This window comes from Hippocampus bargibanti, linkage group LG22 (genome assembly GCF_051943395.1).
Source record: "Hippocampus bargibanti isolate YZ-2025 linkage group LG22, ASM5194339v1, whole genome shotgun sequence".
Taxonomy (NCBI): Eukaryota; Metazoa; Chordata; class Actinopteri; order Syngnathiformes; family Syngnathidae; genus Hippocampus; species Hippocampus bargibanti.
In genome coordinates, this window is record NC_142755.1 from 1,059,962 (window position 1) to 1,082,791 (window position 22,830).

Sequence of the window (22,830 nt, forward strand, 5' to 3'; positions counted from 1 at the left end):
ATACGGTTCTGGGTGTTTAAAGAACTTTAGAGCACAGGGGGTTGTTACAAAAGACATAATCACAATAAACACACATGATTTCATTTTTTTCTCATTATTATTCTGTGATATATTACATCGATGACCAGAATGTTATTAACAGAGCCTTGAGGATACACTCAGTCTTAATGCACACAATTAAATGAGTTTACAAAGTTATACCAGGACAGCTAACATCCGACTTACGACCAGTTCAACTTACAACCACCCATACTTAGAACCACGACCTCCAGACCCTATTTTTACAATTTTTATTCTACGCCTGGCATCGCAACGCGTACGACAATTTTGGCCAGCCAGCCAGCATGTCACGCTCGCACAGCAATCGACCGTGTGATGGCACGAGAGAGGGGAACGTGCCTGTCATTTAGCCTCCGAGTCTCTATTCAACATTTCGACTTACGACCATTTGGTCGGAACGGAACTCGGTCGTAAGTCGCATGTTACCTGTACAGTGACAAGGACATGGAAAACAAAGATTAAAAAAAATGAATAATAATAATAATAAGCTAACAACGACAGAGCTCTAAGCCGAAAAATATATCAAAAGAATGAAGAAATTGCTACGACAAATCTTAATGACAATGACTGGCGTCACTCAGGGATCAGTATCCGGACACCTTTCGGTGCGTTTCTATGGCGTTTCTGCAGAGTCAGGTTCGTTACTAAGGCTTCGTATGGCACGTCCGCTCTGCGATACTCTCACGACAAACACGCATCGCGATCGCTTCTAGTCACACAACACCCCTGTTTCATGTTCCAACAAAAAAAAAGGCACTGGTATTTCTCCACATTCACATCTGGATAAGTTGGAAGATGAGCAGAGGCCACGAGGATGAAAAACGGTGACGCAAAGGTACACGCATACACGGGCCAGCCCGGTTAACGCAACTCCCTGATGATGCTACCAAAGTTCTTTCTTTCCTTTTCGTTGAACAGTCTGCTGACGGCGGAGGCAAGAGGAGATGTAAACGTCGACAAGGCTTTGATATTGTCATGACAAAAACAACGTGGTACCTTCCATTTGACCTTTGACTCGAGATGGATTTACACTAGCAGGTTAGCAAGTGCTCCATTTCAATTCAATGTGTCTAAGCTGAAATTGTGTCATTCTCTAAGCATTTTTTTCATAGAAGATAATTAATATAGTGATACCTCAGCTTACAAAATTAATTGGTTACCAAAAAGTGTGTGTAAGGTGAAAGATTTGACTGCCAAACATTTATTTCCCATAAGAAACCATTAAAATGAGAATAATCTGTTCCCAGGTCCCCATAAAACATAATTTTCAACAAAATAAGCCTTAAAACTACACAAAATACACCATATTTTATGTATAATAAATGTGCTATTGTAATTGTAATGAAATAAATAAACTGTACTGTATAATAAAGTCATTTTATTTACTTTTGCGATGGTTGTTAATGTAGTTGCCTCTTGATGATATCCGAGTGAAGTTGCCGTGCTTTCCCGGTGATAATACCTTCAATCACACTGTCCCCTGCTAGCTGCTTTTCATTAATCCAAATCAACAGAAGTTTTTCAACCTCTTCTATTGCCTGAGACCGTTGCTTAGATAACACAGAAACACCCTGAGCCACACGCAGCAATGGTCGACTTAGCATACTGTTACTGGGACGCTAAGTCATACAAACGCACATCTTGTTGGTGATTTTCAATGATCTCCTTATTCTGCTTGAGTGTAATTTTCTTTTGTGCCCTCTTCGGCTTAACACTAGCCTGTGGTGGGGTCTTTTTCAGTCCCAAAAAAGCAAAAGTATCCACTCTATAACAAACCACGTCTGCACTGAGTGAACTCAAAGAAAGTGAGTGTGGAAAAACTAGTCCGCCAGCCACTGTGGGGCTCCGTGTGTTTCCCGAAAACTAGTTCATATGCCAAGATTATAGTCTCGCAAATTTATGATTCGTAAGGTGAAAAGTTCATAAGCTATTGCATTCGTAAGCTGAGGTATCACTGCATTTATACTGTCTGCCTACATGTGTGGATGCACCATTTGTGGTCTAATATCAGTTGCTTAAACATCACCACATGGACGGGTCGAAGCTCATCAATGGCATTTACCAATGTTTGTTAGCAATTAGCTAACCAGACTTTGAGCAAAGAATTTTTTCTTAGAATTTTTGTATGATGATATATATATATATATATATATTTTTTTTCTTCTTTTGACGTTGCCATGCCCGACAGCGTAAATCCAGCCTTGGATATTAGAGTTCGACACCCTCGGGAGACATTGTGATGCGTACAAAATGTTTTGTTGTTGCTAAGAAATCCTGTTTGGTTATGCACACAGTGAACTGTACATCAAGCTAATCTACGCACGAAACCGGATGCTACTTATGCATGTTTGGAATGATTTTCTTCTCCTTGTTTTTTTGTATTTGTAAATTTGATCTACCGTTACTACTTGTTCAAGTATCTACTCTAGAATTCACTGTGGCACAAAAGCACTGGAAGCGATTCATTAAAAATAATAATAATAATAATTTGGACCCAAACCTCATGAATTTCAATTTTTTTAAATGAGATCAGGGTTACTTTCTCTTTGCAATAATTAATAATATCAATAAAGTGTCAAACGTTGGCGATTTTACTTACTTAATTATTAGTCTTAAAAAGCGAAGCTACACTGAAATAATGAAAGTATGACTCATCATTGTTTACATTTTTCAGAATAAAACTCAAATTGACATTTAGATGTAAGACGAGTAAGAAGATTGTTTTAAATTTATGATAATGAGGCATCATAAGAAGTAATTTTAGATCAAATAAACTGAGATAAAGCTCAAGTTGATGTTACTAATTCCCAAAAGCTAGCAATGTTTTGGTCAATTTCACACCAGAACATAAATTAAATTAAAACAGTGACTTTAAAAAATGCTTATTTTTTTAACATACTATAAGAATGCATTTTACTCTTCTTAATTTTAGAGAGAAAGCAAAAATTAACCGCCAAAATGGATCTTTACACTTTAAAGTACAGAAAGAATTTCTCCACTGTGAGACTAATAAAGGCATATCCAATCCAATCCAATCCAAAGGCTATCCTAACTAGCTAACTAGCGAATCTAAACTAAGCTAAGCTACGCTATATCAGTGTTGTGTTTACAAGTTTAGGCTAACGCCCTAAAGCATGATTAAAAGTGCGAAAGCAAACAACTTCAGAAATGTCTCATTTTCACTGGAAATTTATGTAAACAAAGCTAGCATCGCTAAGCTAAAATTAGCAATTCCCCCACATTGTCGGAATGTTTAGACATTTTTTCAGATTTTCCCTTTTGTTGGGAGTCTCAGAATATTTTGTCTCAGTAAATTGAGGTCATTTTTGCCAACTTTTTTATGATTAATAATGTAATGTATTATTATTATTATTATTATTATTAAAATGACAGTTGGGCAGCGGTGACGGTTGTTCATAGCTAGCAAGTTGATCAGGAATTGACGTTGAAAACTATCGGACGGTTCCAGTGTGCTTGTGCAGAAGACAAAATGGCGTACAAAGTTGCAAAGTGCGCTAACGCCACTTTTGCTAGCTGTACATGTTGATATATGTTTAATAAATTAACATGTTACCTATCATAACACTTTTTTTTATAAATGTGCGTAAACATTTTGGAGTTAATTTCCAAGTGCTAAAAAAATCTGACAGTTTGGACGGAACACTGGTAGTAAAAAAAGGAAGAAAAAAAAAAGAATTTAAATTCAAAAGGAGTCGTGATTGGACGATTAGCATGAATGGAGTGCTCCATTCCCAAAATGGCCGACTCTTTGAAATTTGTGGATCTTTACGCCATATTCGGAATGGTCTAAAAAAAAAAAATAATCAAATAACAGACACTTTTCCCAATTTTTTCGTAAGCTGAAGAAAAAATAAAATAATGGAGGATGTTGCTAGGGAGTGTATGGGATGTCGTCTGTTACCGAGTCCGAGTGCTACTTGAAGACGTAGTTGATCAACACCTGCAGGGCGATGAGGGCCACCATGACGACGTAATCACGCTGCTGCAGGAAGGAGGCGCCCTCCGCCCGACTTGCCGTTCGACTCCTTAACACGCCGATGCTCCTGAAAAAAATGGACGCAATATGTACTTAAGAGTATTTTCAATGTGTATGGTATGTAACCCCGCCCCTCAAGTGCCTCATCTCACCTGTTGATGTCCTGCTGCGTTTGCTTGATGGCTTCAATGGCACTTTGAAGTTCACTAAGGTCCGCAGCCTTTTTGCGCAAACGGCTGCCGTGCTTGTTTTTGTGTCCTGAAACCGTACAAAGAAATATACAAGTAACATCCGACTTACGACAAGTCCGACTTACAACCAGGCGTATGTACCTTGATTAAATGGACTATTGCAAAACTGTTTTCAATTCTAAGGTGCATAGAATCGAAGGCCCAAAATAGTGGTTGCGGTTGCGCTCTACATCCCCTACATGGAATTTAGCTAAATGGGATACAATACAATCCACCTTAAATCATGATTCTGCCATTCCTGAATTTATTTGGGAATTGAAAAGTGTGACGTGGAGCGCCATTCTTGAATTTGTCCGGGTTTTGTTTTTTCTTGTGGTGGGGTGCCGATAAAGCACGGGTCAGACCTCTGGCAATGTTTTTGCCTTTTGTCCATGTTAGCATTTTGTTCCGGCTTCAGCTATTATAAAAACACTATAGAAATCAATATGGATGTATTGTATTTTGTACAGCCGCCCCCATTTCAAGCTCAGATAACTCCAGACCCATACAACTTAGGAATTAACTATTTTGGCACTGGAGTGGACACATTTTGGCACATTGTCTGCCAGTCAATGAGTTCATTTTTTTCTTATTATTTATGGTATTACACTCTTAACCCTAAAATGGATCCTCACGTTCGCTTCCGGAGGAGTCCTGGCGGTCGAGTTCAGGCGAAGAGCAGCCACTCTCTGGGTTTTTGAGGTTGTCGCTCTTGTGTTTCCTTTTCGGTACCGTTACCTAGAAAAAATAAACACGCACAGACACATATATCAACTTTTTTAAATACATAATGTACACATAATTAACAATATGACAAGTAATCATTTTCCGCATGCAATGCACACAAACAAGATGGCTGGTGCAGAGATGTCAGTAGTAAGATAAGAGGATGGCGGATTGAAGATGGATTTATGTTCAACAATACAGAGCTACATGTTGATGTTCCATCCAGTAACAGAAAGCAGATGAAGTCACAATTTTTGAAAGACAGAGAATAAAGCAAAAAAAAAAAAAAAAAAAAAAACAGTTTGATGGAGGAAGTATTGAAACAAAATGAAGCTGCTTAGATGGTGGCTGAGACGGACGGGGATGAAGGGGGATAAAAAAACGAACCTACCTGGCACTTGCAATTGTCCCTCCGCGGCCCCTGGTTACTCAGACTAATAAGACTTCCAGAACGTACCATGGGGGTGCGGTGTCGGACCGTGGTCTGGATACAACCGTCTTTTTCAAACTGGATCAGGTCGTTCAGGGGGTCCCATGGCCTGGTGCTGCCCCCCCCCCCCCAAAAAAAAAAGACATTGTCATGTGATTTCAGGGTCTTTTTGATGATATATTTGTACTACCAGGGAGATCTGACCATGTAGAATTCAAATATATGCTAGAAATACAGGTAACATCCGAGTTACGACCACCGTTTTGTATACATTACGGGTAATAAAAATTGATATGAAATATGAATTGATCAAGGTACGCTAAAAGGTAAGTATAACTTTTACAAATGAAGTGGACAGTAAACAGTTTTGTATACATTACAGGTATAGTTATACAGTAATAAAAAAACAATATGTGAAACAATACATGAAATATAAAATGACACTAAAAGTTATACAATTTATAAATGAACTGTACAGTAAACAGTTTTGTATACATTACAGGTAATAAAAATTGATAATATGAAATATAAATTGACAAATGCTACGCTAAAAGGCAAGTATAACTTTTATAAATGAAGTGGACAGTAAACAGTTTTGTATGCACTACAAGTACAGTTATACAGTAATAAAAATTGATAATATGAAAAATGATTAAAAAATGACACGAAAAGTTTTAAAATTCCTAAATGAACTTTGGTATATAATAGTATTCAATAGAAAACATTGCTTAAAAACAACAGATTGACATTTTTTGTCATGTAAACGTCACATCGGCCATTTTGAATTGATTTCAACTTACGACCGTTTTGTCGGAACGGAACCCGGTCGTAACTCGGATGTTACCTGATGACTAAATGTTCAAAGTGGATGGACAATTCATCTACCCGGAACGGCGTATTTATTGTTAATCCGCCATTTTTGTGACTCACTCAGCATATTTATAATGCCACTCTCCAGTGACGGGGTCCTGCTCGAACAGAGCGGGGTTCCATTCCTCGCATTTGGCTTTCCTCTCCCGCGCCGACTTCCTCTGACTTTCCTCCAGGATGAACTTCTCGTTGGTGGCCTCCGTCTGATCCTTGCTGTTGATGGCCCTCGTCACGTGCTGCCACAGCCTAAAAAAACAACATGGCGGCGGAATAAAAACGTCCATTTGGACCGTAAGATGTCAAAGCGTACCTTTCTGATTCAAACTCCCCCTGCTCGTCGGAGGGGACGGTGCAACGCGTCAGACGGCTTTGCCGGAGTTCAGGCGTTGGGTTCCAGAAAGTGTCCACGGTTCCGGTTTTCTTGTCGTTGATGAAGATCTCGCTGTCCTAACGGAGGAGAACATGGCGGTAAGGAGTGATGGACACTTCCAGGCGTCAAATTATTGGTGTCGTAGCCGCTGCGAAGGCGGCCATTTTGGTCTTTTTTGAGGTCCTCCGAGTTCAGAGAATCTTACCCAGTGTCCCTCAAGAGTCGCCAGCACTTCCTTGCCCAGTTTGATCTTTCCGGAGATCTGGTTGACACTGTCGCTGCTTCCCAGAAATGGCTACAAAGAGGGGAGCAAGTGAGAAGAGAATAAAGATGGTTCTTCTTATTATTATTTACTGATGCATTCATTTATTTTTTTTTTATTTTGGACAGCCGCAAATCAGTGGTCCCACCTTAAGTTTGAACTCCAGCTGAGAACTGTAGCCTGTCTTCTCACATGCAATGGTGATCTGACCACCCAGCTCCAGAGTCATGGTGCCGTACAAGATGCCTAAGATAATAAAAATACATTGAAAACACGTAAAAAAGATATATTTGACATCATCGTCGTCCATATGCAAAGTGGAATGAGCTAACACTGGTCAGCAAAATAAATGACAACAGAATGCAAGACCGGCATTTTTAAAGTCCTTTAGCGGTTGTCATGGCAACATTTATTAACATGTTGTTATTTCTCTTTCTTTATTAAATATTTGAAGCGTCACATCAACACCAGAATTGGTTTTGTTGCCATTTGTGCTTGTGTGTCACCAGCAAGTGGCAGTGGAGTGCTTCCCCTCCGGCGTGCACACCCGCTGACAAATTATTGTTCATCGAGTTCGCAGAGTATTGAAGGACAGTCAAGATCTCAAGTCTACGTGCGATGATTCAATTTGTTTGCTGGACCTTCCCGAGAGTTTTTCCTGGTTCTTGTTGAGCGGACTAGCATGCTAGTGCTAGCATCAAAGCGTGTAAATATTGAACGTGGCCCCAAACAGACCTTTACAGTGAGCGTAGGGCATATTCATCACGTAGTCCTCTCCCCGGTTGAGGAAAGTGAGTCGAGCTTCACCGTCCAAAATGGCTGACAAGGAGTTTCCTGTTAAAAAAAAACAAACAAGCAAACAGTCAAGACAACTGGGATATACTTGAATTATAATATTTTTTCTGTGCGTGTACCGTAGAATTTGGACTTGGCGAGGATGCTTCCGCTAAGGCAGAATCCATCTTTCCTGTTGCTGACGTAAAAGGCGGACACAGGGGGGTGATGGGATACCTGAAGAGAAAGGATATTTTTACACACAAAATAGATTGAAAGCTAGCTAGCTAATAGACAGCTAATACTAAAAATAACAATAATAATAATAATAATAATAATACATTGTATTTATAAGTGCCCTTGAAAACTCTCAACAGCATAGCCAATAGCTAGCTAGCTAGCCAGTTAGATAGCTATATCGCTAATAGATAGCTTGTAATAATAATAATAATAATGATAATAATCATCACATTACATAGCAATGCATTACCTGTTCCGCAATGTAGAAGGTCTTGCTGGTGGTCTTTTGGTGGAGCCACATGCAGCGGCAGGTCTCGCCGATAATGGGGTTATATGGCTTCTTCAAGCCCTGAAATTACAAAATAAAATGACATTTTGATGTTATTAGCGATAGGGTAAGCGGGCGGAATGTTTATTTTGGCGGCAATCCACACCTTGGGCTTTTTATAGAACCCTGAAATGTACCACTTGACCACTTTCTTCATCCGGTTGTAGGCATTTTCCTCAACCGCAGCCCTGAAGATGAAAAATACGTATAAAAAGATGGACAATATTGCAAAACTTTATTGGAAATCACTCAAGATGGGAAGCTCTTACTCTGACAGGAAGTCGGCGTGATAATAATAGTCCGAGAGCTTATCCAGGAAGGACCTGGGCTCTAGGATGAAGGTGGGCAGGACCACCTTGGACAGATCCATTCCGGGTCGAACTTGCTTCAGGAGAGTCCAGATCAGGGACTTGTTCTCCTCGGAGACCGTCTCCGTCTGGGCAGCTTCGCCTGCCTGCAACGACATCGGGCGCGCCGCATGATAAGGAGCAGAGAATAGAAGCCACAATAGTGGCCGTAGTCGTGCCATGCACCCACGAGATGGGAGTTACACTACAGGGAATACGATACGATACCGTATTCCAAATGGCTACCTCGCCCAGTTCCTCGTGAGATTGCTCCAGGTAGGATGTTTCCCTCAAGTGCTCATTGGGGTCCATGTCGACGTACGAATCGTCCTGGCGCTCCGACGTGTCGCTGTCGCTTTCCTCGCTCTTCTCCAAGCCTTCCGGGTCCGACTCCTCGTGGTCCGGTTCGCCCTCACGGTCCGACTTGTCCGAGTAGAGATCCGGGTCTTTTAAATGATCGCTGTCGTTAAACCTTGACGAGAAACAAAAGCGTTTGTTTACATCCGTGCGCCAGTAATGCTAACCTGTAGTAATGCTAACCTTTAGCAAACTTGTAGCATCATTTACATCCATGCATCAGTAATGCTAACCCATAGCATTTTGTAACATGTGGTCACCGCTGTGCCCGACATGAATAAAGCAAATCAAACTGATCAATCGCCAAGGCTGAGATTGAAATATGTATTTTGGGCTTACTGGAACCCGTGCATGTTGTGTGCACGCAGGAGGCTGTAAAAATTCAGGGAATGTTCTCCTCCAGAGGCCACCGTGCTCATGTCTTCCTTGCCCTCGCGGATCATGGTTCTTTTCAGCAGACTGGAGCACTTCAGGGCCAATTCCAGGGCGTCCATCCAGCAACGCCCTTCAAAATAATCATCATCACAATAAAGAGTTGGAATGAAGTTTGGACTTCCCGTGGCAGCAGAAGTTGATTTATTTTTCCAATTGTGCGTATTGACGCATGACGTGTTGATTTCACAGGAACGCAAGTCATTTTCACCTTCTTGTCGCAAGGACACAAAGAGGCAGACTTGTTTGTTTCAGGACCAAGGACAGTTACATCACTTGTCGATAGCATTTTAGCACCTTGGACAGAGACGCATTGGACTCTTTCCTTCCTTACCGTCGGACTCGGACGCCGCACGGAAAATGAGGTGGCTGCTGGGTAGCGGCTGAGTGATGGAGCCCACAGCTTCCCCTTTAGGACCCTGAAAGGACTCGGAATTATTGACAAGCACTCATTGAAAAAAAAAAAAAAAAACGCTCTGAGGAAAGATGTCATCCATTATCGAAAAGGAAGCTTTGCTAACACAATCATGATTGGAGTGGATTGAATGGAGGTGTGTGTGTGTGTGTGTGTTTTCCGTTTTTTTTCCACTTGACATTCACATCCTGTTTTGTTCATCCGTGGAAAGCAAAAGGGGATTTTGTTTGTGGCAAAAAAACACTACTTGGCATTCAAAGCGCTGCCATTGGACTAATGCCACTGGGGCATTAGAAGCGAGTTGATAATTCAGGACGTCGTCACGTGTTGCACGATTTTGGGTTTGAGCTCAATGCTACAGACGCAAGGCGTCAAACGATACCAATCGATTATTTTAAGATAGCATATTATGCAGTCGTGGGCGATATTTGTCATGACTGATCCATTCAGGGAAAATGTTTCACAAGTACTAGTAGGATCGCATTTTGGCATAGGTACAGGTGAGTATCAGAATTTGGTATCGGTATAGGGGAGTATCGGAATTTGGTATCGGTAGAGATGATTCTTTCATTTTTACCGGAATTCTAATTGATCAACAATGGTTCATTTTGATGTGCTATTAATTGACGAGTTCCCCCATGAAGGAAGGTCTTCTGACCTTGACGGCCCAGATGGACTGCTCCAGCGGGTGAAAGAGCTTGAAGCAGAACCCGTCCTTCTTGGAAGGTCGCTCGATGAGCTCGCAGGCGTTGAGAAGCAGCGTGCCCACCCACTGGCCGTTCTTGTGGGTCTTGTAAATCAACAGGACGCCCGGTTTCAACACGCACCACAGCTTGGTCCAGCTCTTTAACGTTCCGCGGATCTGCGGGGAACGCCGTCGCCACGTTGTTTATTGGTCACAGTCACCGTGGCGGACTTGAAGTCGCGTTTACCTTCAGCCAGTCAGCCATGACGATGACGGAAGGATCCGTGATGGTACTGAGCAGCTCCTTGGTGGCCCTTTTCTTTTCCTCCCTGTAGTTCTTCTTTTGGACCTAAATAAAGCGTCACATACGTATTTCACCATGGAATTCATTCAAGCCTTTCAGGGACTGCGCAAAATAACAAACATCATTGTGTTAAAGGACGACGACAAAAGTGTTCATCAGGCTCTCCATAACAGATTGCGTCCGGATAAACGAGTTGTCAGCTGATTTAAAGAGTGTTTTTTTACCTTGAGGGACTCCTTCTTGGTGAGCTTGCCTCCAGATGCCGAAACGTCCTTATCCGAGCCATTGTACAGCTTGGTTTCCGACTGAGAAGCCAAAAAAGACTTACTTGGGTCAACTAAAGACTTCCTTTCATATCCAACGTGAGTTTAACTGTTAGCAGGTCGAATGCATTGCTTTGTTACAAAACAAAGCAATGCGCAATATCTTTTTTTTGCGCAATTGCGCAATATCAAACAAACACGTGAATAGTCCAATGCCTTTTAGCGTGTTAGCTTAGCGAAGATGAATGGATGTCATGAAGCACCTTGCTCTTGGATATGGACAGCGAGTCCTCCTTCAAAGGCAATGACAAAAGATCCTCCTTCCCTCTTTCGAAACCTGCAATGCAAAGAAGAAGAAGAAGAAGAAGAAGAAGAAGAGAGCGGGGGGTGGGAGGAGAAATCAATCAATACATCAGCTAGGTATATTTTTGCTATGTGGGAGGACACCGGGATACCCGGGAAAAAAGCCACACAGGCACAGGGAGACCACGTAAACACACACGCACATTAAAAATACGGCTAATGGAACTCCTGGGAGAAAAAAAAAAAATAAATAAAAAACGAGAATGAATTGAATGTGTTTTGCGGCCGTACGCTTCCCGCCGGACCATCTGTGCCCTCTTGACGCGCAAGACCACGCCAACCTCTTGCAGTTAAAAATAAAAAAAAACAATCCTAGACGCTGGTCGCCGGGCGATGGCGTGACTCAGCATTCCTTTTCCTCGCTATTTGATTTCATTTTACGCAGCGGAGGAAAGAGAATTCAAAGTGGGGTCTTTGGCATACTGTCACAAACAGACGAGATCACGGTAGGGATGTCACAGTGGGGGGTGGCTTGGATTCTTGTTTGGGCTGCCCGGGTTACCCTGAAGATTCTCTTGAGGAGGTTTCTATTCTGCTGGAAAAAGTCATTTTCAGGTTCATGGCCTTTCCTTTCTTTTTTGGATTGATTGATTGATTTGTTGAATCGATGAATGCAGCTCTCAACAGAATGACAGTAACGGTAGTGAAAGAATGAGGTTGACCACCGACAACCCCCCCCCCCCCCATGAACTCTTTCACACACAAATATGTTAACTTGGAACTTAGGAAAGCCGCCCCTGAAAGGGTTAAATTGAATTGAAGTGGTGAAGGCGAAAAATTGAAAATTGCTCAATTGGAATATATATATATATATATATATCTTAAAATATTATTTGATTCATATTAGTTGAATAAATAATGCGATACATTCTCTAAGAAACATGTATATAATATATAATGTATAAAGTAAATGTAAATAATGTATATTATGTATAGGATGTATAGAATATACATAATGTATATGATGTATATAACGTATATAAGGCATCATGTATATAATGTATAATGTATAGACCGTCTGCAACGGTCATAAAGAGGATAAATTTGACTTCAAAGTTGTCCACAATGGATGCGATTGGATACATACACCCAAACTAAACCACAAACTGGATGCAATTGGATATGTACACCCAAACTAAACCACAAACCAGATGCGATTGGATACGCACACCCAAACTAAAACTACACACTGGATGTGATTGGATACGTACACCCAAACTAAACCACAAACCAGATGCAATTGTATACGCACACCCAAACTAAAACCACAAACTGGATGTGATTGGATACGTACACCCAAACTACACCACAAACCAGATGCGATTGGATACGCACACCCAAACTAAACCACAAAGGGACTAAAAGGGAAGTACAAAATACAATTCACAGTTTCTCTAATGACTCAGCGTTCCAAATAAGACAAACCACGTGTGGCGCAAGTACCCGCAAAAATCCCACCTGACAGCGCGAGGGGCGACGGCTCGTTATAACCCCCGAAGGAAGCATTGCGGATGAGTTTGCGTCCGTCCGGGTGCGGAGGTCGCAGCGAGGCCGCGCCGCCGCAGGTGGAGAAACGGCGACGCCCCAGCGGGCCCTCCTCTTTCATCATGGCGAGCGGGGGGCGGGGGCCAATGGGTGGGGCGGGGGCCGCCGATGGCTGTGGGTGAGCAACCCCGTGGGTCAAGTGGAAAAAAGGGGGTACGGGGATGCGAGGGGGGTGTTTCTGCGCTTCTGTGGCGAGCCAAGCAAAACAAGAGAGCTCAGAGTGGAGTGCGCTCGCTATTTCCTCGATGCTACCTCCCTCCCTCCCTCCCTCTCTCTCTCGCTCGCCCTCACTCTGAGCGACGAGGCACGCAGCGCACTCAAAGTACCTCACAACTCCTCCCACTCACTCCCCTCCGGATTGGGGGGAGAGCCAACTTGGGCGGAGGGGTTAGCACGGGGGGGGCTATCTTGTCGCTAACGCTTCACCAAAGTCCACTTGATTTAAAAGGCTTAACATTTAGCCATCATCATTTTCTTTCACAATAAATACATCATAATAATAATAATCACAATAATAATCATCATCATCATCTAATAAATACATATTGTAATAATAAAATAACAATACATATACTGTATAATACAATATAATTAAAAAAATATTAAATATAATATAATTATTATAATGTTTGTAATATAACAATATAATCATAAATATAAATATTGTGATAATAATGAAAAAATATACATAATATATTGTAATAATAACATAAAAATAATACATATATAATTACTATAATATAACATGTTTGTAATAATATATAATATTGTAATAATAAAATAATTATTCAATAATAATATATAATACCATATTATTTGTAATAAACAATATAATACACCAAAATTATTAGATAATATCATGTAAAATATAATAATAATAATAATAATACTTGGATGGAAAACCTGACAAAAGGTGAAGCTAATGACTGGCTAGCAAGCTACAACCTGGAACCAAAACAACATTTTGAAGGGATCCCAATGCACGAATAACAAAAAAGAAAGACTTCCTAATTCCTAACTACATTAAAATTGATCCTATTTTTTTGTTTTGAAGGTAGTTGTACAACTACTGATCAATCCTAAAATGACGGCTGCTTTCCTGGGCTGAAAGTGACCTCGCTGTAACACGGCCACCGATGGATTACAAGACAATGACACCGCGTGGTTTTCATAGACAGCGCGAAAAAATAAATACAAATGTAAAAAAGAAAAAAGAATACTTTTTGTTTCCCACAATCCACTTGCACTCGAGCAACATGCTACATGACAACACGGATGCTAAATAATCACACGTGTTGCCGATAGCACGGCTGACACGTCTTACTTTCACATCCACACGGCGACGAGCCGGCGGCCATCCGAGCACAGCCAAACCGCCGCCGCACGCTCCATGCTAGCCTCGAATCGACTTCCTCCGGCTTCTCCGCTCACCCCCCCCCCCCTCGCCCCTCTTGGATGAGGTCGTAGGTTAAAGAAGCAACGCGGCGATTCCATTGGGCAAAAGCGAGGATAAGGCCGGCCTGACGGTGGAACTCCACGCTGTCGACAGGCCATAATCCCACATTTTAAATCCGCTCAGCCCACCCACTCGTCTGCCAGCTTTAGCGGCCGTGATGCACAAACTATCTTCCGGGAAGGACATCAAGAGATGTTCAAAACAGACTAAATGAATCATAGTCGCAAGCATATATTCTTTATCCTCTGCCAAGAGCAAATCTCATTATTATTGGAAAACAATACGCGATTGGTGTAGCAACCGGATACGCTTTGGTTAATTCGAGGCCATTGTAATGCTAAGCCAACACGGCAGGATATAAAAGTGTCAGCGAGATGATTTGCAAGGCCGAGGGAATATTAATTTGAGAGCAGCCGGCCTCTGTTGGCGACAGCGTCACAGCGAGTTATGCGCGGACATCGTTTTGGACGCCCACTGGCGCAGTCTGCTCTCAGACACTCGGGGGGGGGGGGGAAAAAGGAGCAGAGAGAGGACCTCGTGTACTTTTTCCACCGCGTGACTCGGCGCAATCACATCCGCTGTGCGATCATGACATTGGGCAGTCATCCCAAGAAAGGAAACAAAGGATTCATTTAGAAATACATGCGGTGACTGTGTGCACGCGCGCACAATGTCTATCTAGCAGTCTGTATTTATCTATCTATCTATCTATATCTATCTATCAAGCTGCCTATATATGTCTACTGTATATCTAGCAATTGAGCTGCCCATATCTATCAATCTGTCTTTAATAATTGGTCATTTGGTTTGACTTTTAGCAATGATTTTTTTTAACAGTACTTTTCCAACATTGCATTTTGTTATTTGTATTTTTTCACTTGATTTATTAGTTGTTGTTTTTTAGTTGTTTTAATCGATTTTATTGTGCTTAGTTGGCTTTATTTTTTTTACCTAATCTTTTTTTTTTCTTTGAAAACAATCTATTTGAACCGCTCGTGTTTGTACTTGTTGACCATTTTTACTTCCACTGAACAGCCACCAACCACTGTTCTCCACAAGGGGGCGCACTAACACAATAATAAGGCACAATGGACAAAATCGGACTTTTTTTCCCTTCTAAAAAGAATAGTGTGGCAGAAACAAAAATGTCTTACACATTATTACGATTAATTTGTCAGTTTTCACAGATGATAAACGTAAACAAATATCATCTATATATTCACAAACGATATGATGACCTCATGACTCTTATTTTGTAACATACCGTGACTGTAGCTGACGCCCGGGCTGAGCGAAGATGGAGAAGTGACATGTTCCCGGTTGGGTGTTTGAAGGCCCGCCTCCTTGTCCTTGTCTTTGTCTTTGTCCTTGTCCCGTTCCTTCACCTGCCGCTGGCTCATCCTGCCTGGCGTCACAAAGACGGCATCATCACCGGACACGATGGCGGCTGCTGCTGCTGCTGCTGAGGAGGAGATCAAAAAATGCACACAGTCATTTAATTTTAGGCATTTTCTGCACCCTCTTTGTTGTATGAAGCACTTCTAGACGAAAGAGGAGAGGTTGAAAGCGTCCTTTTCACCAGTGGAACAGGGTGGTCATGGTAGAATATGCACGTCTGTGACAAGCTAAGTTTTGAAAGCAAACATGAAGGGGGTATAGCGTCCATTGACGAACGAGATTGCCCCGTTTGGTGTAAATCCGCTTCAATCCCAAGCCGCGACATATTCCACATACATCTAATGATCTCGAGCACATGGTGATATTGGTCATAGTCAAGGCAAGTGGCATGATTGCGATGTTTTTAACCCTTTGAGGGACAGCGGTGACGATAGTGGACAGTTTAGGAGGTTACTAAAGGTTATTATTTGAGCATGAATGGGTGGCGTAGCATTTAGCTTCAGTATCTTACCAGAGGCGGGATGGAGATCTCTCGACTCTGCAGGATGCTAACGGGTGTGTAGTGGAGGAGGGGGGGGGGGGGGTTTGGACACACACACACACACACACACACACACACACACACACAAATAATAAACATTAGTTGAACGAAAATATGAACAAGACACATAATTCTAAGAAACAATAAAATGGATACTATAATGGAATTAGAAAGACAATGAATCCATAATAATAGTCAACACACCCCTATTTAAATACATCTTTTTTCCGACCAATCACATGACTCGAAATATGTACAATTCAATAGAAAAAAATATAATATCTATAACATAACACAACCATGAAGCCATATTGTATTGTGTTGTATTCCCTTTAGCGTCGTTCCATCTCGTGGATGCGTCACACAACCATTGTAGCCTCGAATCAACCTGACTGACAGAACATTCAGCAGGAGAGACGAAACTAGCCTGTGGCAGCATTTCTAATCGAGGTTAATGGAGGTGCGGCAAAGGACAATTTCATGCCGACACTCTCAAGTCACGTCCGCCGCATGTCATTAGACGCTAGCGTTTCAGCGTGTCTGTCTTCAAAGCGTCTACGGGGGGGGGGACTCGCACCGAGAGCCGGCGACTGATTAGGTTTCATCCCCGCAAAAGTGGGACTGACACTCAGGGGACGTGAAGGTGACCGTGGGGGGTATTAGTGACACAGGATAGATTGTAGAAATCACAACATGACTGTCACGCTACGATGCTATCGGCATAGTTTCCTGCATCAATGCGTGGCTCCGTTTGCTATGACATAGCCTTTGCCACCAGGGGGCGCTACCGCAAATACCTATCCAATTTTTTGTGAACATTTGTTTATGTGAAAAGTGGGCAGTCCACCAAAGCAACCCAAATGGCCTTAAATCAAATCGCAAGACATTACAAGAGTCTTGAAAGACTAGCGAGCTAGCTAGCTATTACCAATCTAGCTAGCTATTTGAGTCAGGAAACATATCAGGTCGCTAGCTAGCTATTAGCGATCTAGATATCTATTAGTTAGCTAGCTAGCTTTCTATCAATTTGAGTTATTCCGGGTCGATCGCAAGACATCATAAGCATCTTGGAAGATGAGCTAGCTATCTAGCTATTAGCTATCTAGCTATTAGCTATAATGCTAGCTAGATAGCTATGTGCATCAGGAAACATTAGTTAGGTAGCTAGCTAGCTATTAAGTATCTATATATATATATATATTAGTTAGCTAAATAGCTAGCTTTCTATCTATTTGAGTTATTCCAGTTTGATCGCAAGACATAAGAGTCTTGGAAGACTAGCTATCTATCTATTAGCTATCTAGCTAGCAATTAGTTAGAAAACATTAGGTAGCTAGCTATTAGCTATCAAGATATCTATTAGCTAGCTAGCTAGCTTTCTATCTATTTGAGTTATTCCAGGTTGAGTGAACACTGGTACGTGTGGCTGATGCTGCTCACCCATAGAAAAACTTATCCTGTGACTGTAAAGAGACCTTGAAAGTTTTGAAAGGCGTTTATAAATGAAATGTATTATTATTATTATTATTATTATTATTATTATTATTATGAACATGCTACTTGTTTACTAGTTCCAAACCTGTTTTTTTTTGCCCCAATTGGGAGTAGCCCTACGTCCTCCTCGGGAATAAGAAGAAAAGTTGCAAATGTGCAGATATTACAAATCCGAACTATGAAAGACAAAGTCCTTGAGATGAATGATCCCTCAGCTGTCAAGCGCCATCAAAAACATCCCTTCTGCCAATCGCCTTGATTGATTCCATTTATCAGTCAGCACCTCGGGGCAACGGGAAATGCAGCGCATCTAAAGAGGCCATTTCCAAAATGAGCACCCTCAAAAAAGCCATTTGGACAGATCAAAGTACAACGTGACACATCCGTCAAACTATTTCCTGTTTTGCCGAGTACGTCCGAGGGCTTCCTCGCCGAGGCGGCGGACAAGACAAATGCGTACCTTGCGGCGAGAGTTGAGCTATCTGCTGTTGCCGCGGCGGCGGCGTGCTACGAGCGAGCTTGGAGCAGTCTTCAAATGAGGGGAGGAGACTAAGGAAGGGAGCCTCACTCATTTATTCCCCTTCCGCGCCGTCACTAAACATCCTTCCGTGTTTATTTGTTGCATCACCCCTCCTCCTCCTCCTTCTTCTTCTTCTTTTTTGCGCTTTTAAGACAAACCACCGCCGGGCGCTCTGTTGCCGTCTTTCTGTTTAATTGGGATTCTTTATTACATCATAAAACCGGCCTTTGACTCAGCTTGTTTTAATCAAAGGTGAGGGGGCAGGGCGGAGGGATGTACATCATACAAATCATCAGGGCGCCGCATGGCCGCCATTGGAGACAAAAAGGTCGAAAAGTGGCAACCACAATGAGGACTTTGTCTGATGTACGGTCCCGAGGAAAAGCGCTCGTGTTGACTGAAGCCTTTCTGCACCAATAAGCCAAACGCGAGCGCATTAGCCTACAGAGAGACACGAGCGTAACCGCCCGGCGGCACTTATTAGCGCCGAGTCAATATCGCCAGCTGAATAAAATGCATTTAGCGCCTCTGCTAGGATTCACAAAACGTTTCAAAGCAAAGAGGGAGGTTGGGGGGGGGGGGAATCGCTATTGAGACAGATAAATAGCTAGCGAGATAGATAAATAGCTAGAAGGATAGATAAATAGCCAGCTAGATTGATAGTCAAAGTGGCAAGAACTAGCTATATAGATAAATAGCTAGATAGGTAATTAAATAAATAAAGTGAGTGTCTTAGCAGTCCGATAAAATTCTTTGAAATGTTCAACGATCCCAATTCATCGCCGTTTTGACTTTTACAAGCCTTTTAGCGGCTTCATCGCGCGCACACGGAAAAGAGAGTCGGCGTTGATCATTAGTCACGCCGCGCTGAAAAACTCAAAGCAAGGGCGAAGGGCTTTGGGGTGTGCAACCTAAGAATCCCATGGCGTATCTTCCTAGAGAGATGTTAGCAGGCTAGCTGCTATTGTAATTGCACACCTACTCACTGGTGGGACTCCGGAAAATACGCTACGTTAGTCCGTCTGTGTCTGGACTCACCAAGGTGGTCTCGGTCTCCTGTTGGGACTCCGAAGAAGACTTCATGGTCACGGTTCAAGCCGAGCCGGGCGGCCTGTCAGCGCCGCTCAGATAAGTGCATCTCTGTCAGGGAAGTCAGGCAACACAAAAGGCTTTGAGCGAAATGAAGGTATGCCATTGTTTTGCATGCTCGTCTGTCATCCGACTGGACCCTCCGCAACCTGCCCATCACCTTTTCCAGCGACTCAGAACTACGTAGCTTGAATGTTTCCGAATAATTCAAGCGGCAGCCACATGCGCCAGCGTTCACTCAACCCGGAATAACTCAAATTTAAAAAAAAAACTAGCTAGCTAGTTAATAGATAGCCAACAGATACTCAGCCAGCTAATAGCTAGCCAATAGATAGCCAGCCAACTAGCTAGCTAGCCACTAGATAGCCAATAGATAGCCAGTCAGCTAGCAAACTAATAGATAGCGAGTAGATAGCCAGCTAACCAGCTAATAATAATAATAATAGCTATTAGATAGTCAGCTAACCAGCTAGCTAATAATAATAATAATAATAATACATTTAATGACACATCAAATGGAATTATTTGACCGTTTTTAAAGAGATGCTTTGCAGTTTTATCAGAAACAATATCAGCGGGATATTATTTCCCAAAATCGGGAAGGATAGCGCAACCGTCGCCGGCTATCCAATCCGCCGACGCTAGCACGCGGACGGGAATGCTGATGAGTCGGATGACAAGTGAACCCCCCGCGAGGTGTCAAGGAGACTGCGATGACCTCAAACGGGCGCTCAAATCCTCTTAGCCGCCGAAACAATGGACATTTCCAGGGAGAAAATCTCTTGTTGCCTGATTTGACTCTTTTTTTTTTAATGTGTCTGACTGTATGTGCGAGAGAGCGATACCTCTTACATAACATCAGAAGAGAGAGTGCGAGAGAGGGGGGCACAGGTGCCCGCAGATGTGGGCATATTGCGCCTTCAAAACAGACCGCCGTTCTAATCAAAATGCTTCAAGGTGAAAGGGGATAAAAGGTCTACGCTATGACACCGTGTCGGACTTGCGTTAGCGCTTAGTTAGCAACACAAACTGTCAACGTTATTTCTATATAAACAACAGATCAATTCTATCAAATACATACCAGAATATGAAAAACCAAGCATGCACGTGTGCAAGAGGAGTGAGGGGAAGCCTACCTCGTGTAGCTTGGCTAGCAGAAGCGCCATCATATTCACGACACGGATCCTGGAAAGAGGAAAATATACAGAGGGGGCGAGAGAGAGAGAAAGAGAGAGAGAGAGAGAGAGAGAGAGAGAGAGAGAGAGAGAGAGAGAGAGAGAGAGAGAGAGAGAGAGAGAGAGAGAGAGAGAGAGAGATTGAAGATGACATCACCATATTTTTGCACGCCTCCTATAAATTGTAGGCTAGTGCTGCAAGCCTGCCGGACACAAGCAGACGCTTCATTTTAATCCGAAACCGGTGTAACAATAAAGTGCAGTTGAAATACAGGTAACGTCCGACTTACAACCAGCTCGACTTACGACCACCCGTACTTACAACCAAGACCAGCAGGCTCAAGGACAGTTTCTGCCACCAGGCAGTCAGGAGACTCAACTCTCTCCCAGCCCTGCCCCCCCTGCCCCTTCCCACTGCCACACTCACCGAACTCTGAGTACACGCTACACGCTGTACCATCATCCTGAACTGTTTTTTTCTGCAAGACCTCACTTCAACCTTTTTTGTTTGTTTTTGCATTACTACACTACCTCACTTTACATACGACACTACCTGACTTTACATTCACAATTTACATGTATTGTCTGTTGTCAATTGTCTGTCTTTTTAGCCACATTTTAAGTGCCTTGCATGTTGGGTCCGAGAGGACATTATTCACAATTTACATGTTAGCGTGTTAGCAGGATGGCAGCGCGTAGGACAATTTTGGCTAGCCAGCCAGCATTTCACGCTCGCACAGCAATCGACCGCATGATGGCACCAGAGGGGGGAGTTTGCCAGTCATTTAGCCTACGAGTCCCTATTCAACATTTTGAATCGACTTAGGACCATTTCGCCTTACGACCGTTTGTTCGGAACGGAACTTGATCGTGAGTCGGATGTTACCTGTATTATAAGAAAAACACATGTTCATGACATACATTGCCAAGGGGTGAAAAATGGATGAATGTCAGCAGGGCTAAAGCTAAAACCGGTCCGGTATTCATCAATACTGGTGAGCTCAACGTATGGAACCTTTCTTTTCTTAAACTTGTGGTCATTTTTTACACTGTCATGAGGAATTTGAGATCATGTCCTCATTTCAACTTCCCCAAAGTAGAAATAGCCTCACACGTCATCGTCACCTTTCATATTAAAGTGCTAGTTTTGCACACAAAATAAACAAAAAAGCACAAAAAAATTAAATGGTGATGCCTCACAAGGCAAACATTCATGACCACAACTTCGCCAAAAATGAATTGTAATAAAAAAAAGAGCATTTTCCATCTTTTTGGGGCTTTATGATAAGACAAAAGCACCGCTTTTGCAGGGCAAATGTGCAACTTTTTTTTCTTATTTGCTTTGGAGAGTCAGGAAGAAGCACTCTCATCAGCAAAGCAAATCAAGTGGAAGTAGGACGTGGTGTGTACACACCTTAGCTCCACAAAGTTGACTTCATAACAAGAATTGAATACCAGGAAATAAGAGACATGTACTTGATGGAAAACTGAACACAGAAAAATCAATCATATACTGTATTAAACATTTGATCTCAATGCGGAGCCTTTGGTGTCGCTCCTGATGACCTCAATAAATAATACAACCATAAACGCAAATGCATGTGTTGCTTTGCATTTTCAACTTGCTCTCCAGATAAGGCAGTGTGGTAAAATAGCACCAGAGTGCAATCAGATGAAATCAGAGGGAAGTACAGTACTGTACCTATCAACAAAATGCAGACACACTGATGCAGTATTGACGTTCCCTATATTCATACGTTACGGTACAGTTTTCCACAAAGGTGATTCCCACGTCAACATTTGCTAGCTTAGCCGCCTTTTTCTGTGACGGCTGTTTGAAAACACGAGCAATCGTACGTTGTATGACAGATCTTGCACTCACCCGTGGTAGAAAAAAAGCATCAAATATAAACACGTCTTCTCCAGGGAACGTTGATCCGGCGAGTGCTACCTATTTAGCCGATGTTTGTTATTCATTGACCGAGCGCGTTTATCATGACTAAAACTTCAGCGTGGTATCGTTTATCACGATCGAACACATGGTAAAAAACAACGATTGTATAAGTTACAGGAAATAAACATTTGGACACATTGCAAGCAGATGCGACACAGGCTGGGAGCTGCGGCCAAGCAAGACTCCACTGGCAAAATCAAGTGAG

General features: G+C 42.4%; 1 protein-coding gene across 10 annotated transcripts; it reads right to left on the reverse strand.

Annotated features, from left to right (window-relative positions):
• Nucleotides 1-78: 78 nt before the first annotated feature.
• osbpl8 (oxysterol binding protein-like 8) lies at nt 79-22,820 on the reverse strand. 10 transcript variants are annotated; one of them, XM_088988623.1, is made up of 25 exons: nt 22,554-22,820; nt 20,633-20,681; nt 19,446-19,547; nt 16,364-16,400; nt 15,719-15,913; nt 11,354-11,427; nt 11,052-11,132; nt 10,771-10,872; nt 10,497-10,700; nt 9,758-9,842; nt 9,331-9,496; nt 8,863-9,106; nt 8,557-8,741; nt 8,394-8,475; nt 8,210-8,308; nt 7,860-7,956; nt 7,681-7,779; nt 7,094-7,191; nt 6,889-6,978; nt 6,624-6,760; nt 6,374-6,559; nt 5,405-5,558; nt 4,923-5,025; nt 4,210-4,315; nt 79-4,124 (listed from the first exon to the last, which is right to left on the reverse strand). In XM_088988623.1, the coding sequence occupies exons 3-25, from the start codon at nt 19,488-19,490 to the stop codon at nt 3,995-3,997; spliced, it is 2,799 nt and encodes a 932-aa protein (XP_088844749.1). In that variant the 5' UTR covers nt 19,491-19,547; nt 20,633-20,681; nt 22,554-22,820; the 3' UTR covers nt 79-3,994. The 10 variants fall into 10 exon arrangements, with proteins under 10 accessions (XP_088844749.1, XP_088844750.1, XP_088844748.1 ...); XM_088988624.1 differs by having other exon boundaries at nt 8,881-9,106; nt 15,719-15,916; XM_088988622.1 differs by having other exon boundaries at nt 15,719-15,916.
• Between the last annotated feature and the right edge of the window lie 10 nt (nt 22,821-22,830).

What these genes read in the sequence shown, in the direction of transcription:
- osbpl8 (XM_088988618.1), bottom strand. Translation starts at nt 14,356, where the DNA reads ATGGCCGCCGGCTCGTCGCCGTGTGGATGTGAAA. An exon ending in CGCCAAGTCCAAATTCTACG is followed by an intron (nt 7,780 to 7,859) that starts GTACACGCACAG and finishes TTTTTTTAACAG; the next exon opens with GAAACTCCTTGTCAGCCATT. An exon ending in GGGGAGTTTGAATCAGAAAG is followed by an intron (nt 6,560 to 6,623) that starts GTACGCTTTGAC and finishes TTGTTTTTTTAG; the next exon opens with GCTGTGGCAGCACGTGACGA.